This window comes from Ahaetulla prasina, chromosome 3, assembly GCF_028640845.1.
Source record: "Ahaetulla prasina isolate Xishuangbanna chromosome 3, ASM2864084v1, whole genome shotgun sequence".
NCBI classification, from domain to species: Eukaryota; Metazoa; Chordata; class Lepidosauria; order Squamata; family Colubridae; genus Ahaetulla; species Ahaetulla prasina.
The window spans coordinates 210,358,796-210,381,374 of record NC_080541.1 but is presented as its reverse complement, the minus strand read 5'-3'; the positions used below and the strand labels follow the sequence as shown (position 1 = coordinate 210,381,374).

General features: G+C 39.8%; 1 protein-coding gene across 2 annotated transcripts in view; it reads right to left on the bottom strand.

Annotated features, from left to right (window-relative positions):
* The window catches only part of CASS4 (Cas scaffold protein family member 4), a 67,159-nt gene that overhangs the window by 14,469 nt on the left and 30,111 nt on the right, over positions 1-22,579 (bottom strand). For both annotated transcript variants that reach the window (XM_058178524.1, XM_058178525.1), the window contains exons 2-3: positions 10,402-10,827; positions 4,672-4,776 (exon numbers count right to left, since the gene is read on the bottom strand). In XM_058178524.1, the coding sequence (XP_058034507.1) occupies positions 4,672-4,776; positions 10,402-10,827 (531 nt within the window). The remainder of the gene's footprint in view (positions 1-4,671; positions 4,777-10,401; positions 10,828-22,579) is intronic.

Genomic DNA, 22,579 nt, shown 5'->3' with positions numbered 1-22,579 from the left:
TAACTATACCTTGTGTTTGTTCCGGGAAGCCAGGGGGGGAGGGGGGAGGGGGTTTGTGAAGGGAGAGGGGTTGGGGGGAAAGGGGGGAAAAAAATTTTTTTTGTAAAACTTTTTGAATAAAAAAAAAAAACTATATTGCTTTGGGTCACTATGGAAGCCTAAAATGGAAATCACTGTCACCGAATACATTCAAAGTGAAAAGGCTGGCATAGAGGGACTAACCAGAGGCTCCTGCCCTAGCAAGCACTTAAGCATGGAACTGGCTTATTACTGACTGCTAAACTGAAGCTTAGAAGGTTAAAGGAAGATTTCATCTAATGTTGCTTAAAATTTGGAATGAGAAATAAACAACACTGTGAAATATTAGCCTTCAAGATTGGCAGGAGGTGAATTGGCTCAATAATCTTGTTATATTGTACTTCACGTTCCATGGTGGGTGGGTGGTGGATTTTGTAGTTTAGTGAAAAACTCTGGAGTTGTGTGAAAAGCATCATTGTGAAGCATCTTTGTTCTAACGTCAAGCAAAATTCAGCTCTCAGTATAGTACATTTCAGCAAAATAACATGTTTAATCTTTAGGAGATTAAAAGTTTGACCATTCCTAACTTAAAGAATGCATACCAAACACTCTGAATTCAGATATGCATGTCCAGTTGTGGACTGGCACATTTCAAATTCTTCAATGTTCAACCTTTTGGAACTAAAGGTAAATGTGCTAAGATACAAAAATACCCTGATAAAAGCTAAATAGAGATCTACGCACATCTTAAGGAAAGAGCCCTGAGCCTTGCATAGTACAAACTTGATGGACATTACCTAACTGACGACCCCCACTCTGTCAAAGATCTTGGAGTTCTCATATCAAATGACCTTAATGCCAAAGTCCACTGCAACTACATAGCAAAAAAGGCCCTAAGAGTTGTAAACCTAATTTTACGCAGCTTCTTTTCAAAAAACTCTACACTACTAACTAGAGCATACAAAACATTTGCCAGACCTATTCTTGAATACAGCTCATCCGTCTGGAACCCATACCACATCTCTGACATAAAACAATAGAACAAGTCCAGAAATATTTCACTAGAAGAGTTCTTCACTCCTCCGAAAACAACAAAATACCTTATACCGACAGACTTGAAATCCTGGGATTAGAAAACTTACAACTCCGTCGACTTTGACATGACCTGTGTTTAACACACAAAATCATCTATTGCAATATCCTTCCTATAAAAGACTACTTCAGCTTCAATCGCAATATTACAAGAGCAAAAAATAGATTCAAGCTAAATGTCAACCGTTTCAAACTTGATTGCAGAAAATATGACTTCTGTAACAGAGTTGTTAATGCTTGGAATTCATTACCTGACTCCATAGTCTCTACCCAAAATCCCAAAATCTTCAACCAAAAGCTGTCTACTATTGACCTCACCCCATTCCTAAGAGTGGCGTGCATAAGAGCACAAAAGTGCCTACCGTTCCTGTCCTATTGTTCCCTTCATTATATCCAATTAATATATATATATATATATTCTTCAAGATATGCTGTTTTATCTATGACATTTGTTTGTGTATACTGTTGTGACAAAAAGAAATAAAAAAAATATATATTAGTGCCACCTCTGTCATCTCCATCCAAAATAAAGGCTAGAGAAGGCTACTTAAGATAAAAGGGGCTCTGTCAAAATGCACTGAAAGGATACGGGCACTAGATGGCAGAGTATCTTAAAATAAAAATAAAAAAGTAACTTTGAAGATTTAGTTCCAAACAGATTTTGTAAATGAAGTCTTACAAAAGATGCATTCAAATTCTAAAAACAAAATGCACAACTTAAGAAGCTTGTTCAAAATTAGTGCAAATGTGTAACAGGAATAAAAAATGTAACAGGAACAAAGATGTCACAGGTTGATATGATCAAAATATGAAGAATGGTTGCAGGAATTGGGTGTGGCCAGTCTAGAGAAAAGAAGGATGAGAAGCGACATGATGGAAATATTTCAGTATTTGAAGGGCTGCCATAAAGAAGAGGGGGTCAAATTATTCTCTCAAACATCAGAGGGCAGGACAAGAAACAATGATTGGAAGAAACAATAATAGCATGGGCAAAATGTTTTGGATATACAATAGAATTACATAAATGGCAGCAATTATGGGAAAGAAATTACAAATTAACAATGGCTACAGCAGGGGTCCCCAACCTTTCGGACCTCAGGGACCACTAAATTCATAATTTTAAATCCCATGGACCACTAATATGATCTGCTTAATGACCGGCTGGGTAGGTGTGGCTAGGTGGTCATGTGACTGGGTGGGCATGACCAACTCAATGTCACTCATGCCGAGGGTTGCCTTGCTGGGCTCTACTCGCCCCTCCCCTCCTACCCACTCCTCCCCTGCCTACAGCCCCAACAGGAAGCAGTTGTTGGAGATAAGCAGCCACCACGAGAAAGAGTTAGCAAAACAGCTGGCTCAGTTCAAATTGGATCTGACCGAGAAGGAGGCTCAGCAGAAGCACCTCACTGAGGACTACGAGCATAGGCTTTCCAAGCAGAGGGAAGACCTGCAGGAGTGCAAGGCCAGGTACCGGCACCTGGAGGCTCAGCGGGCTGAGATAGTCAGCCAGTTCCAGGCCATGATGCAGTCCCACTAGAATAAGGTCTTCCAGCTCTTCGCCACCAGCAGCACTTCCCTCCAGCCTTCGCCCAAAGCCCCACACCAGGAGGCTGAAACAGACCCCAACCCACACAAAAAGACCCTGAAGGGGGAGACTCTCTGTAGCAACACAAATGTTCATTGCACGTATCCGGTCCAGGGGCCGTAGTTTGAGGACCTCTGATTTAGTGCAATATAAAAAATGCAAATAATTTTTCTGGGGACCACCAAAATTTTCTCACGAACCACCAGTGGTCCACGGACCACCAGTTGGTGACTGCTGGACTAGAAGACCCCCAGGTCCTTTCCAGTTCTACTCTGGTTGATGGATTGATCAGGCTACTTGTCCATAATATGTATGAGCTGTTGTGGAGGGGCAGGAGTCTGTAAAATGTCATAAAGGCAGCAGTTTGTTGAATCCTAGTGACATTTCCTTGTACTTGCTATGAAACAGTGCTAGATATGCTTACACAATTTAAAAAGGACATATTCCAGTAAAAATAAGGTTGAAGTAGCAACCTACAGATAACCCAGAAAACAATTACACAGTAAAGTTTGATTTCATGATTCTCATCTAAGAGTTTCAGCAATATTGAGCAAAAATAGTTTAGAATAGAATAGAATAGAATTGTATTGGCCAAGTGTGATTGGACACACAAGGAATTTGTTTTGGTGCATATGCTCTCAGTGTACATAAAAGAAAAAGAAAAATGAAAAAAAATACATCAAAGGTACAACATTTACAACACAAATGATGGTCATAGGTTGCAATTTAACCCTTAATGATAGCAACAAAAAGTTACAGTCACACAGTCATAAGTGGAAAAAACTTTAGACTAAAGAGTCTAAAGACTAAAGAGGTAAGCAAGAAACAGGCTGGCATACCTTGGGGAATAACAATAACACTAGACTTTATACTGCTTCACAGTGCTTTACAGCCCTCTCTAATTGGTTTACAGAATCAGCATATTTCTCCCAATAATCTGGGTTCTCATTTTTCCGATCTCGGAAAGATGGAAGGCTGAGTCAATCTTAAACCAGTGAAGGATGGTGTAAGGCAGCCTTTTTAGTGGCAGCAATAATGCTAGGGCTGAAGGGGTATGGTGTGGTGGCCTAGAGGTGCAGCTCTCGGCTCACAATCAGGAGGCTGTGAGTTCAATCCAGATAGAGGCAGATATTTCTCTCTCTGGGCACAATGAGAATGTATCTGCTGAAAAAAATGCCACGTTGGCAACAGGAAGGGCATCCGGCCAGTAAACACTCAGCTCCATTCAGTTGCCCAGACTCCCCCTCCCTGCAAGGGATTATGGGGTCATTAAAAGAAGATGATTAATGCTAGGGTTGAAGTGAAAGCCTGGGGCCTTAGCAGTGCTGCCAAGTGCCACTGTTCAGGGGGGGACAGATGGAGAATTGTTTATCTTTTGTTGGTTTGTGTGTGTGTGTGTGTGTGTGTGTGAGAGAGAGAGAGAGAGAGAGAGAGAGACAGAGACAGAGACCCAGCATGCCAGCAAAGTGAGCTTAGGAATTTTCCAAATTTTTGACATGCTGAGCTCAAACAAGATCACCATCCAAGTTATAGAATAAATCTAAATTTACCCAATTTTTCAGATTTCCTCCATTTTCTTTTTCTGATAAGTGACTTTAATACAACCTTGCCAATCAAGCGATGATGGCAACTATTCTCAACCATCCGTTTCAGAGATGGGTTTCAGCAGGTTCTGACCAGTTCTGGAGAACCGGTAGCGGAAATTTTGAGTAGTTCGGAGAACCGGTAGTAAAAATTCTGACTGGCCCCACCCCCATCTATTCTCTGCCTCCCAAGTCCCAGCTGATTGGGAGGAAATGAGGATTTTTCAATAACCTTCCCCTGGATTGGGGTGGGAATGGAGATTTTACAGTATCCTTCCCCTGCCATGCCTATCAAGCCATGTCACACCCACCAAGCCACACCCACAGAACCTGTAGTAAAAAAAAATTGAAACCCATCACTGATCCACTTGCCACACCCACCATCATGCCCACCTGAGTCAACAGGGATCCAGAATTCTGGGATGTTGGAATGTCATAGACGTCATTTCTTTTCTCTGGAGCTGATGCCCAAATAGCTCTTGGAAGAGTGAAGAGGAGCTTGGGAGAAAAAGAGGGAAATGATGAAATCAAAATGATACTGATATTACCTGTGAACATTTTATGAGCTGCTGTTCTTTCAAGTTGATGCTGCATCAGTATTTGTTAACCATTTAATAAAAAGGTGCTTCTCCTACAGACAGTTATTAGCCTTGAAAAGTATTTGTTCTTTGCTCGTGAAATTGTTGCTGTTTTTTAAACTAACCTATTAATTGCTAGTGGATGAAATTAAGGTCACACAAAAAAAGCAAAACATCCTTTGCGATTTTTGAATAGTGTGCAAATTAGAGAATTAGTGAAAAGGTACCAAGAATTTATGCTACTTCATTTTATCTAAGTATTTGGCTGATCCGTCAAGGAAACTGGATAAACCTGAGATTTTATATTTTACAGTCAGATTTGTTACTGATGGGTAAAGTTTGCTAGCTGTTTAGAACAAAAACATAAAATCAATTTAAACTTTATTAAAATTCAAATGATCAACAGTTAAAGCCTCTATAAAATGATGTGTTGGAGTATTTTAAAAGGATAACTAATGGGTCAATTTTTATCAACTTTTGACCACAATTCAGCCCAGAATCTCTGTTGCTAAGTATTTATTTATTTATTTATTTATTTAATCATATTTTTATACCACTTTTTGTACTCCCAAGGGACTCAGGGCGGTTTACAGCCAAGTAAAAAATACACATAAATACAAGTTAAAAACCCAATTTAAAAAACTTATTAAATACGGCCGAATATTAAAACCCCAATAAAATAGTAAAAACCCCATTAAAACCAAATTTAAAATTTAAAATTCTAGTCCAGTCCTGCGCAGATAAAAAGATGTGTCTTAAGCTCGCGGCGAAAGGTTCGAAGGTCAGGAAGTTGGCGAAGTCCTGGGGGAAGTTCGTTCCAGAGGGTGGGAGCCCCCACAGAAAAGGCCCTTCCCCTGGGCGTCGCCAGCCGGCACTGCCTGGCTGATGGCACCCTGAGGAGTCCCTCCCTGTGAGAGCGTACGGGTCGGTGGGAGGCAATCCGTGAGTGAGACCATTATTAAGTGAGTTTTGCCCGGTTTTATGAACTTCCTTGCCACAGATGCCGAGTGAATCGCTGCAGTTGTTAAGTTAGTAACACAGATGTTAAGTGAATGTGGCTTTGCTTTGCTTATCACTAAATGAACTGTTGTAAGTTGAGGTCTACCTGTACAACAGATTTCTTAAGTGATCTTTAGTAGGGTAAAGATTCATACAGAAAAAAGTTATTCCTTTAACTAGGTGACATAAATAACCTATAGTTGCTCATATCCCTTTTCCATGACCAAAGTACAGTAGAACCATGCTTTCTTGTGTAACTATAGAAGTACAGGTTTTACAATGAAAAAGACACGATTCCCAATTGAGTAAAAGTATCCCTGTGCAGTCGTTTCCAACTCTAGGATGCGGTACTCCTCTCTATTTCTTAGCCAAGGGATCTAGCATTGTCCAAAGACAAATTCTGTGGACATCTAGCCAGCATGACTATATGCTGAGGCACACGGGACACTGTTGCCTTCCCACTGAAATGGTACCTATTTATCTACTTGCACTTGCATGCTTTCGAACTGGTAGGTGGGCAGGAGCTGGGAATTAGAATTAGATATCCATTAAAAAAGAAGCTTTCGTCACTTTACCAACTTTTTTTTAATTACAAAGAAAAGGAAAGGAAGGACAAATACAAATTTCTTGATTTTAAGTAGCCACTTCCTTCTGCCCCATTCCAAGTTAAAATTGAATGCGGGGAGATATTGCAGATCTGAAACTTATCATTCTTTGAGGATAACAATGTCTGTATAATTCATTAATGCAGGGAAACCACAATAATCAGCCAAAAAACCCTATCACGATGAAGATGGGAGGGGCAGTGATAAGAGAACACTGTTAAGAAAATAGAGGTTGGATTGTGCATCAATGTTATAAAAGTTACAACACTGAGGAAATAGTAGCCTATCATTTATTTCATGAATTAGAGGTTTAAATCAAGATCTCCTTGTACTTACTCTAGTGCTCTTAACTATTGTACCTCTTTGGTATTAAATACTAGTGACTCTTCAAAGCTAGGTTTTGAATAATTCTCAGATACTCCAGCTTCTTAAAATTTTGATTGGGCTAAGAAATCTGATTTAAATAAATGCAAAGGTTACAATACACACTAGCATTCGCATTTCTTTCATCGCATACAAAAAACATGAAGACGATATCAAACATTTCAAGCAGGGGTCTGAAGAATAGATTAGATGTACAGATGTTAATTTTACAGGTGTTTAGTGGTTCAGTTATAAAGAAGTGGATGGGTTTTTTGAGGGTGGGCGGGAAGCACTGTGTTGTGAATTATCTGCTGCTTAGTAGGAAATTTCAAAGAAGAAACACTAAGGATTTCTTGTGGTCCGCCAGCAGCCTGCGGAGCTGGCAGCGGAGCCAGACAGTGAGGAGGCTGGGGAGGACTATGGGCCAGTCCTGGAGTCAGGGGAAGGCCCAGACGAGAGCTCTGCATCAGAGGCAGAATTGGGGCCAGGGACTGTGGGAACGATGCGCAGACTCCGGAGCCTCCAAAGGTGGACAGCAGAAAGGCGGAGGAACAGGAGGAGCCTGTTCCTAGTGGATGCATGTGAAAAGCTGCCAGAAGGCAACAGTAACTAAAGCAAAAAGGACAACTCCGAAGTAAGGCCAGGAGATGATTGGCCCCCCCTCCCCATAAGGCTTAAAAGAGCAGCAACGGCTCTTGGGTTCGTTGTAGGAAAATAACGTTGCTACAATTGTTTCTTGTCAGAGTCTCCTGTTTCTGAACTTTGTGGGGTTCTTGCCAAGAAAAGCCTTTGGCAGGGTGCCAAAGAAGACAAAGGTTTGTGATAAGGCTGAAGGACTTTTTCTGAAGGACTTTGTTTTGGACTTAATTTGGACTAAGCTGAGAATGAAGTAAGTCTCAGCTGTTCAAATAAAATATGTTTGTTTAGGGCTGATTGTGTCTGGTAATAACTACTTGGGCCTAAGTCACAACAGGATTGAGGCATATGCCAAATGTCATTTTAGACTTTTAGAGAGAGATAGCAGTCTGGCCGGTTGTCAGCAACAGCTGATGCTACTACAGCTGACTCTGTGTGATTCTAGCCTACTACTCTATTTCTATTCCTGCACTAGCTGAGCATTTCATCACATGTGTTCTTTAAGCATATGTGTTGTGGTGAAGAATTGCCACAAGACATTTGTTCTTTGTGGAAACAACTGCAGTCATAAGCCGGATGTAGCCTCAGAAAACTTTACATTCACAGGATTAACGTTTGAAAGCTTGGTGGTGTTTTTTTTTAAATAACTTCTCTCACAGAACTGGTAGAGCTAGTTATAATTGCCATATTTTATCAGCCTTATCAACTGCTTAAGATCATGGATTTATCTTATCAGATCAGCTCCAAAATGCCACATGGCTTGCCATTCTACTTCCCATAGTGATTCAAATGAAGAATTATTGAAAGCCAAGCTGATGACATTGTCACTCAGGGTACCTGATGGGGGGGATGGGTGGTATACAAATAATAATAATAATAATAATAATAATAATAATAATAATAATAATAATAATAATAATAATAATAATAATAATAATAATAATATAAAAGCCTGAAAAAGTGATTGAAAATGAGCATGCAAAACTACTGTGGGATTTCCGAATACAGACTGATAAAGTTTTGGAACACAATACCCCGGATATCACGATTGTGGAAAAGGAAAAAGTGTGGATAGTTGACATTGCTATACCTGGTGACAGCAGAATTGATGAGAAACAACTTGAAAAAGTCACCAGATATCAAGAGTTGAGAATCGAATTGCAGAGACTCTGGCATAAACCAGTGCAGGTGGTTCCAGTGGTACTCGGCACACTGGGAGCTGTGCCTAAAGACCTAGGCAAGCACTTAAAAGCAATTGGCACTGACAAAATCACCATTGGTCAGCTGCAGAAGGCCACCTTACTGGGATCTGCTCGCATAATTCGCCGATACATCACGCAGTCCTAAACGCTTGGGAAGTGTTCGACTAGTGATCTGTGATATGAAATTTAGCATAGTTATCTTGTTTGCTGTGTATACTGTCATTTTGTGTAAATAATATTAAAAAATATTAAATATTAATAAATATTTATTTAATATTAATATTAAATATTAAAATATTAAAAAGAACTGGAAAAAATCATGAAATATCACGACCTGGCCATTGAAACTACATGGCTATGGATGAAACATGTAACCGTGATACCCATTGTCATCGGGGCACTTGGTACCATGTCCAAGAATTTTATAAGATATTTCAACAAATTGTTATTCCTGCAATAACACCAGTGGAACTGCAAAAAACTGCGCTACTTGGAACATTGTACATCTTAAGAAGGTACTTGGTTGATACCTAGGATGCTGGCAGCAACCCATACCAACCATTAGCACCAATCAGTGGTATTTGTGATGCATTTTTGAATGTTCAGTTGACTGAGTTTCATGTTTAATGAATAAAGTATATATAAAATAATAAAAATAAAAATTGTTAGGGCAATTTCTTTCACTCTTGGTTTTGGTTTTCCTGGTGTTCTTAAGTAATTTTTCATTGCAATTCTCATATCACTGTATTGCCCAAAAAGTCTATGGAGTTTATGGAAATTATATTCCAAAACATCTGGAAGAAATTAGGCTACATAATTCGGTGCTTTTTTTTAACTCTCCAAGTTAAATATTACTGATGTAACACTATTTATTAATTCTATTTATATTAACTTTAACTAGCTAAATTTATATTTAAATGTATATTAAATTTATATCAGTAATTATGTTTTATTATTATTCATTCTATCTAACTTTATTCACTCATTTTATTAACTTCTACAACTGATTCAACTATCATTAATTTTTTGGGGAAAAAACCCACCAATTCTCTGTAAAGTAGCTCAAAATTAAGAATCAACGATTCATTGGAAATTCTGAAGTGGTTTATCAGTGGACTGCAATTTCTGTGTATAAGTACATTGTTTATATATATAAAACACAGCCTTCTTCAAATCGGTGTCCTCTGGATATGTGGGATCACAACTCCTTAGTCCTCCAAATGTCATGGACAGTGAGAGTTAAAATTCAATGCTTTAAATCTAAGCGGACAGACATAAATCTCTGTGTCTTTGTGTATGCCTACAAACAAAAGGGAAACAGCTGAAGAGTTGATGTAAAAGGAAGATTTAATCTATTCCTTCCTACCTTTATTACATTATTCCATTTGACAAATAGTATGCACCTATGGGATGCAGTGGCTCAGTGGCTAAGATGCTGAGCTTGTCAATCGAAAGGTTGGCAGTTCAGCGGTTCGAATCCCTAGTGCCGTGTAACTGGATGAGCTCCCGTTACTTGTCCCAGCTTCTGCCAACCTAGCAGTTCGAAAGCACGTAAAAAATGCAAGTAGAAAAATAGGGACCACCTTTGGTGGGAAGGTAACAGAGTTCCGTGCACCTTTGGCGTTTAGTCATGCCAGCCACATGATCACGGAGACGTCTTCAGACAGTGCTGGCTCTTCAGCTTTGAAACAGAGATGAGCACCGCCCCCTAGAGTCAGGAGCAACTAGCAAAGTTATTACCTGATTTGATGGAGTCTCAGTCTTTTCACTGAGCAGCTTGGCAGCCAGAGCTGGTCCTTGGTACCCTTCTTGTGTTGACAACAATAAAGTAGAAGATGAAGATGAAGGCAGATTAATCCAACCATCCATTTTTTCATAGACAGCTAATGGAGCAGCAGTTCCATGTACTGAAGGAACCTGGTAGGTAGTCCAAGTGTTGGTTGGCAGTCCTTGAAAATCTTGTTCAATGGAAGGAACCTGTGACGAAGTAAGAAGCTGGAGGCGATTGGCTGGCGCCAAGCCCTGCTTCCCATGAAGTGAACATTTCCACCAACCTTCACTCCCAAGGAGATTCTGTTCAAGAACTATAAGGATGTCTCCTTTGCGAAAGGCCAGCTCATCTGGACACTCAGCTTTGTTGTCATATAAAGCCTTGGCCAAGGTATTCTGAAGAAAAACAAATGAAAAGTAAGGGAAACTGCTCCTTCTCATAATTACTAAAGTTATATTTAAGTCGCAGTAAAGATTTAAATGAGACAGGGTTCAATTCCATATTGTTCTGGAAATCCTCTGTGTCCAGGGATGAAATCCAGCAGGTTCTGGAGAACCAGTAGTGGAAATTTTGAGTAGTTCGGAGAACCGGCAAATACCACCTCTGGTTGGCCCCAGAATGGGGTGGGAATGGAGATTTTAAAATATCCTTCCCCCAGGAGTGGGGAGGGAATGGGGATTTTGCAGTATCCTTCCCCTGCCATGCCCACCAAGCCACACCACACACACCAAGCCACGCCCACAGAACCAGTAGTAAAAACATTTGGATTTCACTACTTGTCTGTGCCCCATTATTCACTTAAAATTTAATCAAACACCTTAAAACATCTTTTGCGGTTTCAAAGCTGCTAATTATTATTCTCACTCAATTGCAGATGCAAGGCTGATGGAGATGCTCTCACAAGTAAATGTTACAAAACACACATAGGGCTTTCTGTTTTAAATGTGCCGTAATGGCAATATTGGAATGTGTTTAAATAAATCTGTAGTATACGCTGAGCCTGCACAACGTATGTGCTGTGTGTGATCTATTAGATTTGGCCTGATCCACAAAGGCTTTTTCTTATCATCAGTTGTGTTTTCTACCCTATTTGTAAGAGGTAACTTCAAAGTACATGGAGATGCGAATATAATGACATGTAAAAATGAATAGGCAATGTCTGTAGAAATCCTTAGTTTTGAATTATCCTGTACATAAATGTTTAAATCTAATTTCATAAAAGATGTTCTAAAAGCCTTTGTGGCTTCCCAAATCTTGTTACATGCACAATACCAATTTGTAGAAGCAGATCTTTTGACTCAGCATTCTCTAGTTGCTTGCATAAATGAGGAAATGTTTCTTGGTTGGTTTCTCCAGTGCCCATAAATACCTTGTCTTTCTAATTATGTGGGACCTTTTGAGAAGACCATGACAAATGAAAATAAAAGTTACTATGACAATAGAAGAAACACAGGAAATGGAGATATTACTATCTAACGTATCTGAAACCAATGTGAAAACCCACAAAATTGTTATCGATCAGACTCCCACAAAGAAAGAAAAAAAAAATCTTAAGCTTTTAGAAATAGAATTTTGTTAGAGATAAAATTCATCAACCATATACAGAATGTGAGAAATGAGTAATGGGAAATTAATATTGTAGAATGTGAACTTCAACACATACACTTTATTAGGAACTAAACTTAGTATTAAACTTAATATTAAACTTAGTATTAAACTTAGTATTAAAATATACCAGTGTGTGAACAAGTCACCCTTCGTATCTTTTCCACAGGGCTATTATTATATTATTACCAAATAATAAGGATTTTTTTTCATTTGTATGTGTGACGACAACTCTAAGGTTGTGTGCAAGGTTACAGCTGGTTGGACAAGTTACACATTGCTCATTTTTTTTCTACAAATATATTTAGAAAAGAACCTGTTCACTAGTTTTCAGTGTAATGAAAGAAATTTAGCTTCTGAAATTCTACTAAAGGAGAAGGGAATGTTGGAAAAATTCTTGGGATTGGTACAGTGTTGGTGGTACAACCCTTACTTAGTTACCTCAGTTGTCAAAGAGCCCTTGTTTTCACTGAAAAGTTGTCTCTTGGTTTTCACCAGCTTTTTCCACTTTTCTTAAATTCTAATAGATGAAATCAGGAGGTTGCTCCTCCTATGGGATTTCCCCCCCCCCAAAAGAAAAGTATGGACATCTAGAATGGCTTTAGAACAGGGGTGTCCAACCTTGGTCCCTTTAAGACTTTAGAACAACAGTAAATATGGAACAGAAAAAAAATGTTGTGCATAGCAGGTGGAAAGCAGCCCATCTCTGACATTTAGTATATAACAATTGGGTTGTAATATTTCCTTGGATTCTTCCAAGGAAATATTTTTATGTCTCATATCTGGTTGTCGTAGAGAAAATTATGTTGTCAATAGGAGTCAATGACAACTTGATGGCTTAGTCAATTTCATGTCTTATTTTTGAAGGAATGCTTTCAGATAGGGAAGATAGCTCCTGGCTTCCTAGCTGGATGACTGAGAACTTGAGCAATGGAAGGATTACAGAAGACCAACCAGCTAAGTTTGTTTTCTATTGGGGACATCTTGCAATCTTGGCCAGCTATTGTAGGGCTAGAATGTCATCCTTGAGAAATAGTTGGAGAACTGTCCTCCTTCCCCTGGAGAAATTCAAAGAAAGCTTCCAGCCAACCTTTTCCTCTCCACAAATTTGGGAGAGGCTTTCAGATCTGCTACCTACAGATTTTCTTTAGTCCATGCTGTCCAAATGACGAGGCTGCCATCGACAGCAGGTGCTGATGGATGATTCCCTTAAGCCAGCCAGCTGCTCTCAGGTTTTGCTGGGATTAAATAAGATTTAATTATCAGACCGACTGGCTTTGATAGAAGAGAGGAAGATAGGCTCTTGTCTTCAAACTGGGCCAACTTAACCTATGAGCTATTTTTATTTCCAGTTGGCAATGAAATCTACAATAACATAGTGGAATATGTTGACACAAGCAGTAAAGTCAAGGCTTTTTAATTTGGGATCTACTACAGCAGCTCATGACTGAAGGAATCACTGTTGATCTCTTTGGGAGCTGGATTTGGAATGGAGGGAGTGCCTTCTGCAGTTCATAACAATGAAACCTTGAACCAATCTGATCAGCTCCGCATAACTATAAACCTAGGACTGACTGCTCAGCCTGAACTACTCATCTTATTGAGTTACCATAAAGATGATCTGACTTCATTTCCCATCTTTGGCTTCAGATGTCTTTATTTAACAATATGAGTACCTGCTCTCAAATAAGATATGAACATGTACTAACCAGAATCATTGGCTGGTAAAATATGCTGTTTGCCTCAAGTACTGATTAAAAACGTGAAAGAAACATCTAGGACTGATCACAAATCAAGGAGAGAAGCAGCCAAGAACTAGGGAGAAATTTCCTGATGGTTAGAACATTAATCAGTCAGACGACTTGCCTCCAGAAGTTGTAAATGCTCCAACACTGGAAGTTTTTAAGAAGAGATTGGACTATTTGTCTGAAGTGTTGTAGGGTTTCCTGCCTGAGCAGGGGGTTGGACTAGAAGACCTCCAAGGTTTCTTCCAACTCTGTTATTCTATTGACTTCTATTTCCTCATCAACTTTACTAAGTATTATTCTTTCCTATTCACAATATTGTCAAAAGCCATTACATCCATAATCATCCTGGGCTTTGAAGATTGAGGAAGGAAAGGGCTTTGAAGATTGAGGAAGGAAATTCAAGAATTGGGGAACTCAAGCTTTCACCCATCCTTTCAATTTATGGAAAAAAAAGAATGGGTGGAGAGCAGAATTCATGAAAAGATTTGAGCTCTTGCACCACTATCAGCTTTTTATAAGTCTTGGTGGTAGAAGGATCGGAAAGAAAATGTCTAGCAAAGGCATCTTGACTTAGAGTAGCAGGGCTTCAAATTGAATCTCATAAGGATTGGAGATGAAGATCCTAAAATAACAACTTCAACCCAAAATTTGATTGTTGTAAGAGGAAGTGAGAGTGTTGCTAAGTGGGGGTCTAATAAGTTACTTAATGAAAAATCAGGAAGATCATTGACTCATAAAGTTCATGGCTTTGGCAGTCCATACATTAATGCAGAGCCTAAGGAAATTAAAAAGATGCACTTTAATTTTCAACAAAGAATGCAAATATGCCTTTGTAGATGTAAGAGAGAGTTGATGGATATCGTAACTGAAAAATACAGTTTATTAAAAGAATGGAAGTGATAGAAGGAGAGTAATGGCACTACATGTTAAAATATCTGCACCTATTCAGATGCACCTAACGTGGTGTTATTGTTAACAGAATCAGATGCTTATTAAACCAGCCCAAGATTTTTTGGGGTTTCTGTAACCCTGAACATAGAATAACTTTATTGTCACTTTAAATGTACACTAATCGGCATACATTAAAATGAAAGAAAATTTCATTGCATATAGTTCTCAAAGGGTCACTATTCCAATATACACTACATAAACCTGACAAAAATATGCATATACCTACATACCCACATATATTATATGACACGGAGATACAACACAGTCTACTTTGGATGTATTCATGTACATGGTGAGAAAAACGAATCTTGCAAGTTTATTAGATGGAAGGCATAGGGAACAAAGCCATTATAGAATCTGGTAGTTCTGCTAGTAATACTTCGAAACCTTCTCCCAGAGCAACAGAAACAGACCATAAAGTTGATGTGTGGGGTCACTAACTATGCGTCGAGCGCTAAGAAAAGGATGAAATTAATTGTTGTTAAGTAGATTAGCAAGGCCAGATGTACATTTATCCAATCAATCCTGACCTGAGGCTGCTGGAGCCTGTTGTGGTCCGCCAGCAGCCTGAGGAGCTGGCAATGGAGTCAGATGGCGATGAGGCTGAGGAAGAACATGGCCCAGTCCTGGAGGCAGGGGAAGGCCCAAATGAGGGCTCTGTGTTGGAGGCAGAGGTGGGGCCAGGGCAGTGGTGGGATTCAAGTAATTTGACAACTGGTTCTCTGCCCTAATGATTTCTTCCAACAACCAGTTTGCCAAACTGCTCAGAAAGTTAACAACCGGTTCTCCTGAAGTGGTGCGAACTGGCTGAATCCCACCACTGGACCAGGGCCATCGGGGAGTAATGTGCGGACTCCAGAGCCTCCAGAGACTGACAGTAGTGAGGCAGAGGAACAGGAGGAGCCTGTTCCTAATGCACTCGTGCGAAGAGCTGCCAAAAGGCAAGAGAAGCTAAAGAAAAAGGACAACTTGGGAGTAAGGCCAAGAGATGATTGGCCCCTCCCATAAGGCTTAAAAGACAAGCGACGGTGTTTGGACTCTTTGCCGGAAAACAACATTGATAGCTTTATTTTGTTGCATTTGTTTCGTATCGGTGTCTTCTGAATTTTTGCCAAGAAAGGCCTTTGGCAGTTTGCCTAATTGGACCAAGGTTGGTGATAGGACTGAGGAATTGTGTTGGGAGGAAGTTGCTTTAATTTAGTTGGACTATGCTGAGAATGAAGTAATTCTCAAAGCTGTTTTAATAAAGTTTGTTTGTTTTTACACTGACTGAGTTTCCTACTACCTACTTGGGCCTGGGTCACAACAGAGCCTTATGGTAATTTTTTTCTAAGACATGGAGTTAGGTTTGAAGAGAGTGTTCACAAGAGTGGCAGAAACATGACTTAAGCCCTGAGAAAGAAGATAGTACTAGGAAGAGATTCAAGGTGGCCCCTCTCTGACTCACTGTGGAGCAGGGCAGGGCGAGGCTGCGATAAAATACAAAATGAAGATTTTTTTTATTGTAGCCTCTCTCAATAAAGGAGGGGTGTCAAATTCAAGGCCCGCTGGCCAGATCTGGCCCATGGGGCTGTCCTGGAAAATGTAAGGAGCTGGCCCGCGTCACTTTGGTCTGGTCTACCCAATATGGCTTCAGCCTGGTCTATCCAGTGCAAAGAGGAAACATTCCAGCAGTTTGGGAAGTGACATCAAGCTGGCCACTCCCACCCAGTCGGCCACAGGGAGCCAGCCCCCCAAGGTCAACTACAGCCCTGATGCAGCCCTCAATGAAATTGGGTTTGAGACCCCTGCAATGAAGTATAGTTGTGGTCTTCTTAGGGAATCAGTTTTTTTTTTTTATTTGCATTTATATCCCGCCCTTCTCCGAAGACTCAGGGCGGCTTACACTATGTTAGCAATAGTCTTCATCCTATTTGTATATTTATATACAAAGTCAACTTATTGCCCCCAACAATCTGGCTCCTCATTTTACCTACCTTATAAAGGATGGAAGGCTGAGTCAACCTTGGGCCTGGTGGGACTAGAACCTGCAGTAATTGCCAGCAGCTGTGTTAATAACAGACTGTCTTAGCAGTCTGAGCCACAGAGGCCCAATCAGTCTCTTGATCTGGTCTATCTTGTAGAGCTGACAGAGGCTGAAAAAACAGAAGCTAGGAGATAAAGGGCAGGCCAGGCAGACTTTCCAATTAAATCAACAACGAAACTAGGCACTTGCAACCATAATGAATAAACATCATGGAAAGATATATGCCAGTTTCTAAAATAAGGGTGTGCATTCTTGAAAAACAACCCACTTTGCTTGGAGTTTCCTTCGGTTTTCACTGTAGTACCTCTGGTTTGATAACAGCTCTTTGCGACTAACCTCAGCAGGGGTGTCTTCCACTTTGGCAGCCTCCTCTGGTGAGATGGCTGAGTAAAAGCTGCATCTTTATTTCCAGTATACTTTGATTCTTTTCCCATAAAGAAATTTTTTTTTGAATCAAGTTTTATTGATTTTTTTTCTTCACATACACACCCACATATTTTATGAACAGAATATTGGCCATATCATATCTTATACAACTTGTTTTATCCAAATACATTTCACTTAGTTACAATTTCTGCCAAAATATTCTTTTTCCACATTCTTTAATCGTATCTTAATATTTCTATGCTTATTTATATAAACGACATCTTCTTTCGCCCTCAAATTCTAATTTCTCCATTTTTAATAGTATATATTCTCTTTTAACTTTCTTGATAATTCATTCTTTATCCTGATACATTTAAACGTTTTTGGGGTTGCCTTTCTTCCATTTCATCTTTTTTTGTTTTACAGCAATCTTTCTTCTGTTTCTCCTCTCTTTCCTCTCCCTCCCTTCTTTTATCCTTCCTACTTTCTTCTTCCCTCCTCTCCTACTCCTTCTCTACTTCTCCTTTCTTTCTCTCCCTCCTCCTTCCTTCCTTCCTACCTACCTATCTAACCTTCTCTCCTACTCTTATTTCCCCTCCCTTTCTATCTCCCCCTTTCTTCTATTCCTCTCTCTCCTTCTCCCTTCCTTCCATCTCCCTACTCCTTCTTCCATCTCACTCTATTGCTGTATTCATTTTCAATTCAATATTTTCCACTATGGTGTCCAGGCAACCCTGATTTTCCCTCCATTTATTGAATATATTTCTCAGAATTCCCATCATATTTCCCATAAAGGAAATTGTTACACATAATTTGCCTGACTACCTGCAAAGGATTGTCCAACCTAATCCATGCGAGTATTCCACCAGGTTTAGAATTCCATGTCTTCTTGGGCTGTTTGCCCTTTAGATATCTATGGCAGGGTGTTATGGCAGCAGCATCAGTCCTAGGAGCAGTTCAAAAGGATACAAGAGGACTTCAGGGGATATCCAAATACTGGCCCCATGGAAGAATTAACAGTATGTAAAGCATGAGATGACGTCTCAGAGGTTTGCCAAGGGCAACTGGTTAGAGAAGGTGGTATTGCTAGAACTTCTTATTGTTATTGTGCCAAAGTCTAACACAATAAAATGCATTAGAAGACTGAATATTGATGCAGAGAAGCAGAAAAATGGAGGCAATGCAGACCTGCAACCAACAAGTTAATTCAGGGGTATCAAATTCAATTTCATTGAGGGCCACATCAGAGTTGTGTTTTGGCCGGCAGAGGCACCGCGAGCTGGTCCCTTCATATTTCCAGGCCGGCCCCACGGGCCAGGTTTAAGTACCCCGCAGGATTGGATCCACCCCACCAGCCTTGAGTTTGACACTCCTCAGTTAATTGTACAACAATCAAAGCATTTGGATACGTCATTCCCATCCATCAAATCAATTCCTTCATGGTGCAGAATCAAGGAGTGAATACTTGGCATCTGCTATCTCTATTCCGTAAGTTCTCAACTTAAAACCAAAAGTGGGACCCGAATTTACATTGCTAAGCAAGGCGGTTGTTTAGTGAGTCGCACTGGGTTTTGCAACCTTTTTTTGCCCTGGTGGTTAAAAACGAATCACTGCCATTGTTAAATGACTCATACATTTGTTAAGTAAAATTGGCTCCCCCCACCCCCTCGTTGAGTTTGCTTGTTAGAAAGGTCATAAATTATCATCACACGAAGCCAGGACACTGCGTACCATTTGCCAAGTGCCCATATTTTGATCATGTGACCGTGGGAATGCTGCCACAGACATTTGCATGAGGACTGTAATTTCAAACAGTAACTAAATGAGTGGTTGTAAATCAAGGACTAACTGCAATGTTATACAGTATGCATAAAAGAATCCAGGTTGTAGTATCCAAAGGCCATTCCCTCTGTGATACAGTCCAATCTAACTATCCACAGTTAGATTTCTATTGGTTTCTAGTGCCTATGGGAAACTCAACCAACTCTGGGAAACTCTGTGGCTTTTGACATGGGGACAATGTAAATAATGTAGATTCTTGCCTGTGGTTCACCTCTTAGAAGAGAATATTTGCAGTTCAGGGTTGAACTGTGCACTGAGGGCTGTCAGCCCTGGAGACCATCTTTTTCTTTGGATCTTCAGGGCTGCTACACTTAGTGCTGTTGGAAAGTGGGAGGAGGTTTGCATGGAGTTGGTAGAGCTATTTAGCCATAACAACATTCTTTTCTCTGAGAGTCAAGGACGTTCAGCCTGCACCTGGAGAGGCATGACTGGGAGGCATCTCCAGTTGGGACAGTGGATTGATTAGACCTTGTGATGGACATGTGGGTGCAGGCAGTGGTGGGATTCAAGTAATTTAACAACCCGTTCTCTGCCCTAATGATTTCTTTCAACAACCAGTTTGCCAAACTGCTCAGAAAGTTAACAATCGGTTCTCCTGAAGCGATGTAAACTGTCTGAATCTCACCACTGGGTGCAGGGGAAGGGACTTGGACTTTCTTTTGGGTGGGGAAAACCCGAGCACTTCAGATCTGGGTTTTCCCCAGATGTGCCAGTATGACATCTCTAATAAAATGGCTCTTTGAGGAACTGCTTGCCTTACTTGGTTGGAACCCTGACATTGGCATTACCTAGTTTGGTAATGAAAATTCTGCAAGAAAATCACCAACCTCAGAGAGCACCAGCAACCCCAGAGTTATAATATAATACAATACAATACAATACAATACAATACAATACAATACAATACAATACAATACAATACAATATAATACAATACAATACAATACAATACAATACAATACAATATAATATTATATAATATAATATAATATAATATAATATAATATAATATTATATTATAATATAATAATATAATATAATTAATATAATATAATATAATATAATATAATATAATATAATATAATATAATATAATATAATATAATATAATATAATATAATATAATAACAACAGAGTTGGAAGGGACCTTGGAGGCCTTCTAGTCCAACCCCCTGCCCAGGCAGGAAACCCTACACAATCTCAGTCAGATGGTTATCCAACATTTTCTTAAAAATTTCCAGTGTTGGAGCATTCACAACTTCTGCAGGCAAGTCGTTCCACTTATTAATTGTTCTAACTGTCAGGAAATTTCTCCTTAGTTCTAAGTTGCTTCTTTCTTTGTTCAGTTTCCACCCATTGCTTCTTGTTCTACCCTCAGGTACTTTGGAGAACAACCCGACTTCCTCTTCTTTGTGGCAACCCCTGAGATATTGGAACACTGCTATCATGTCTCCCCTAGTCCTTCTTTTTATTTAACTAGACATATCCAGTTCCTGCAACCATTCTTCATATGTTTTAGCCTCCAGTCCCCTAATCATCTTTGTTGCTCTTCTCTGCACTCTTTCTAGAGTCTCAACATCTTTTTTACATCATGGTGACCAAAACTGGATGCAATATTCCAAGTGTGGCCTTACCAAGGCATTATAAAGTGGCACTAACACTTCACGTGATCTTGATTCTATCCCTCTGTTTATGCAGCCCAGAACTGTGTTGGCTTTTTTAGCAGCTGCTGCACACTGCTGGCTCATATCTAAATGGTTATCCACTAGGACTCCAAGATCCCTCTCACAGGTACTACTATTGAGCAAGGTACCACATATACGGTACTGGTGCATTTTGGTTTTTTTGCCTAAATGTAGAACCTTACTTTTTTCACTGTTGAATTTCATTTTGTTAGATAGCGCCCAATGTTCAAGTCTGTCAAGATCTTTCTGTAACTTGAGCCTATCTTCTGGAGTGTTGGCTATTCCTGCCAGCTTGGTGTCATCTGCAAATTTGATGAGTTCCCCATCTATCCCCTTGTCCAAGTTCATTTCCTCTTCATCCCGGTACCTATCTCCATTTTTTTCCCCACCTTTGGCCTTCTTTTTCCCAGTTAACTATTTTTTTTATGCTTGCTGATATTTAAGATATAAACTTCAAATTATATTTTCTGCTAGCTCAGCTGAGTGACATGTCTGCTTGCTCTGTTCTCTGTGCTGCATATAAACTAAACTGGAAATTACTACCCACTTGCTCTTCCAACATCGCAGAATAGGAATGCCTGTCTTAGTGATTCTTAGCGGTTTGCAACCATTCTTAACTGCTTCCTTTACTGCTTCCTGGGACAGTGAGATGGGTGAGAGCTTGCTATAGATATAGGAGCTGCTGGTTATGGCATCATCTTTAGGCCAGTGTCACCATCCAAAATAGGACAGTGCTCCACTCCCAGACAGGTACGTGAAATGAGAAAGAAATATTACTTTTTGTCAAGCAAATTGTACCAGAAGGGAGTGGGCTTCAGATGGCTGATGCCAGAGGGATTGATGATTTTCCGGGAGGGCATTACGAAAAAAATCAGTACAATTGCGGAGGCTACGGCCTATGTGGAGGAACACAAAGCCTTCCTGGAATCAGATGACCCAGGAATTGAAGAAGGGGAGGTTATAGATCATGGGGCTGAAGCGGCTGCCGCTGTTGCGGCCCTGGAGTTGGGTCAGGCTGAACCCAGAGTTCTGAGATCCAAAACTAGGAAGTGATAAAGATATTTGGGATTGTGTTGGTTTTCCTTATTCTCTTTTGTACGATATTCTGTTTATTCTTGACTCTTCTTTATTACGTATTTAAAATTTGCAAACTTTGCTACTTCGTGTCACCTGCTTGCCTTATGGCTGTTGTATGTGTTAAAAAATTTGAGTAAAATTCTTATTTTAGATAAGAAAAATGAAAATTTACCATACCTGATATGTATTTGTATAAACCTTTTTTGACTAATAAAAACTTTTTGAACAAAATAGGACAGTGCGTGTATATTAGGGCTGAATTCCAGGACTTTCTATGAAAAAATTAGAAGAGCTTTCGACTAAACCAGTATTTAAATAAGAGTAAAGCATCAAGCAAGTTCTGTCGAGATTGGTAGTTTGCACCAGAAGCACATGGCTTAAATTTTTACCATCGCATTTGCTGAACAGGAACAGCTGCTCTAGTCAATTAAGGGAAGAAATGCATTTGCCAGCTCAGATTGTATCAGTGTCCTGTTGTTGATAACATCCATTTCGTCTGCTGAGATGACTTAGAAAACAATGAGCTCCTTCTTCTCCCTGCTTGATCATCCTCTCCCTTTGCCTGTCGTAACAGCTGCCAGAGATGGACAACAGGCCTGTTTGCCTCATACAATAATTATTTTGAACAAATCGAGGTGTTCCGACAAATATGTCGGCCTAACGTTCTATTTTTCCAATTCCAAAAAAAAAAAAAGGCCTTGATCTCGCCAAATTGCTTTCCGAGGAACCCTCCATGCACATTACATTACGGAAATGAAAAGTTACATTTTTAATGTCAGAATTAATTTTTTACAAGGGTCAGGTGTTGAGTGAAGATACGACATTCTCTGGCTATTTGGATGAGTAAT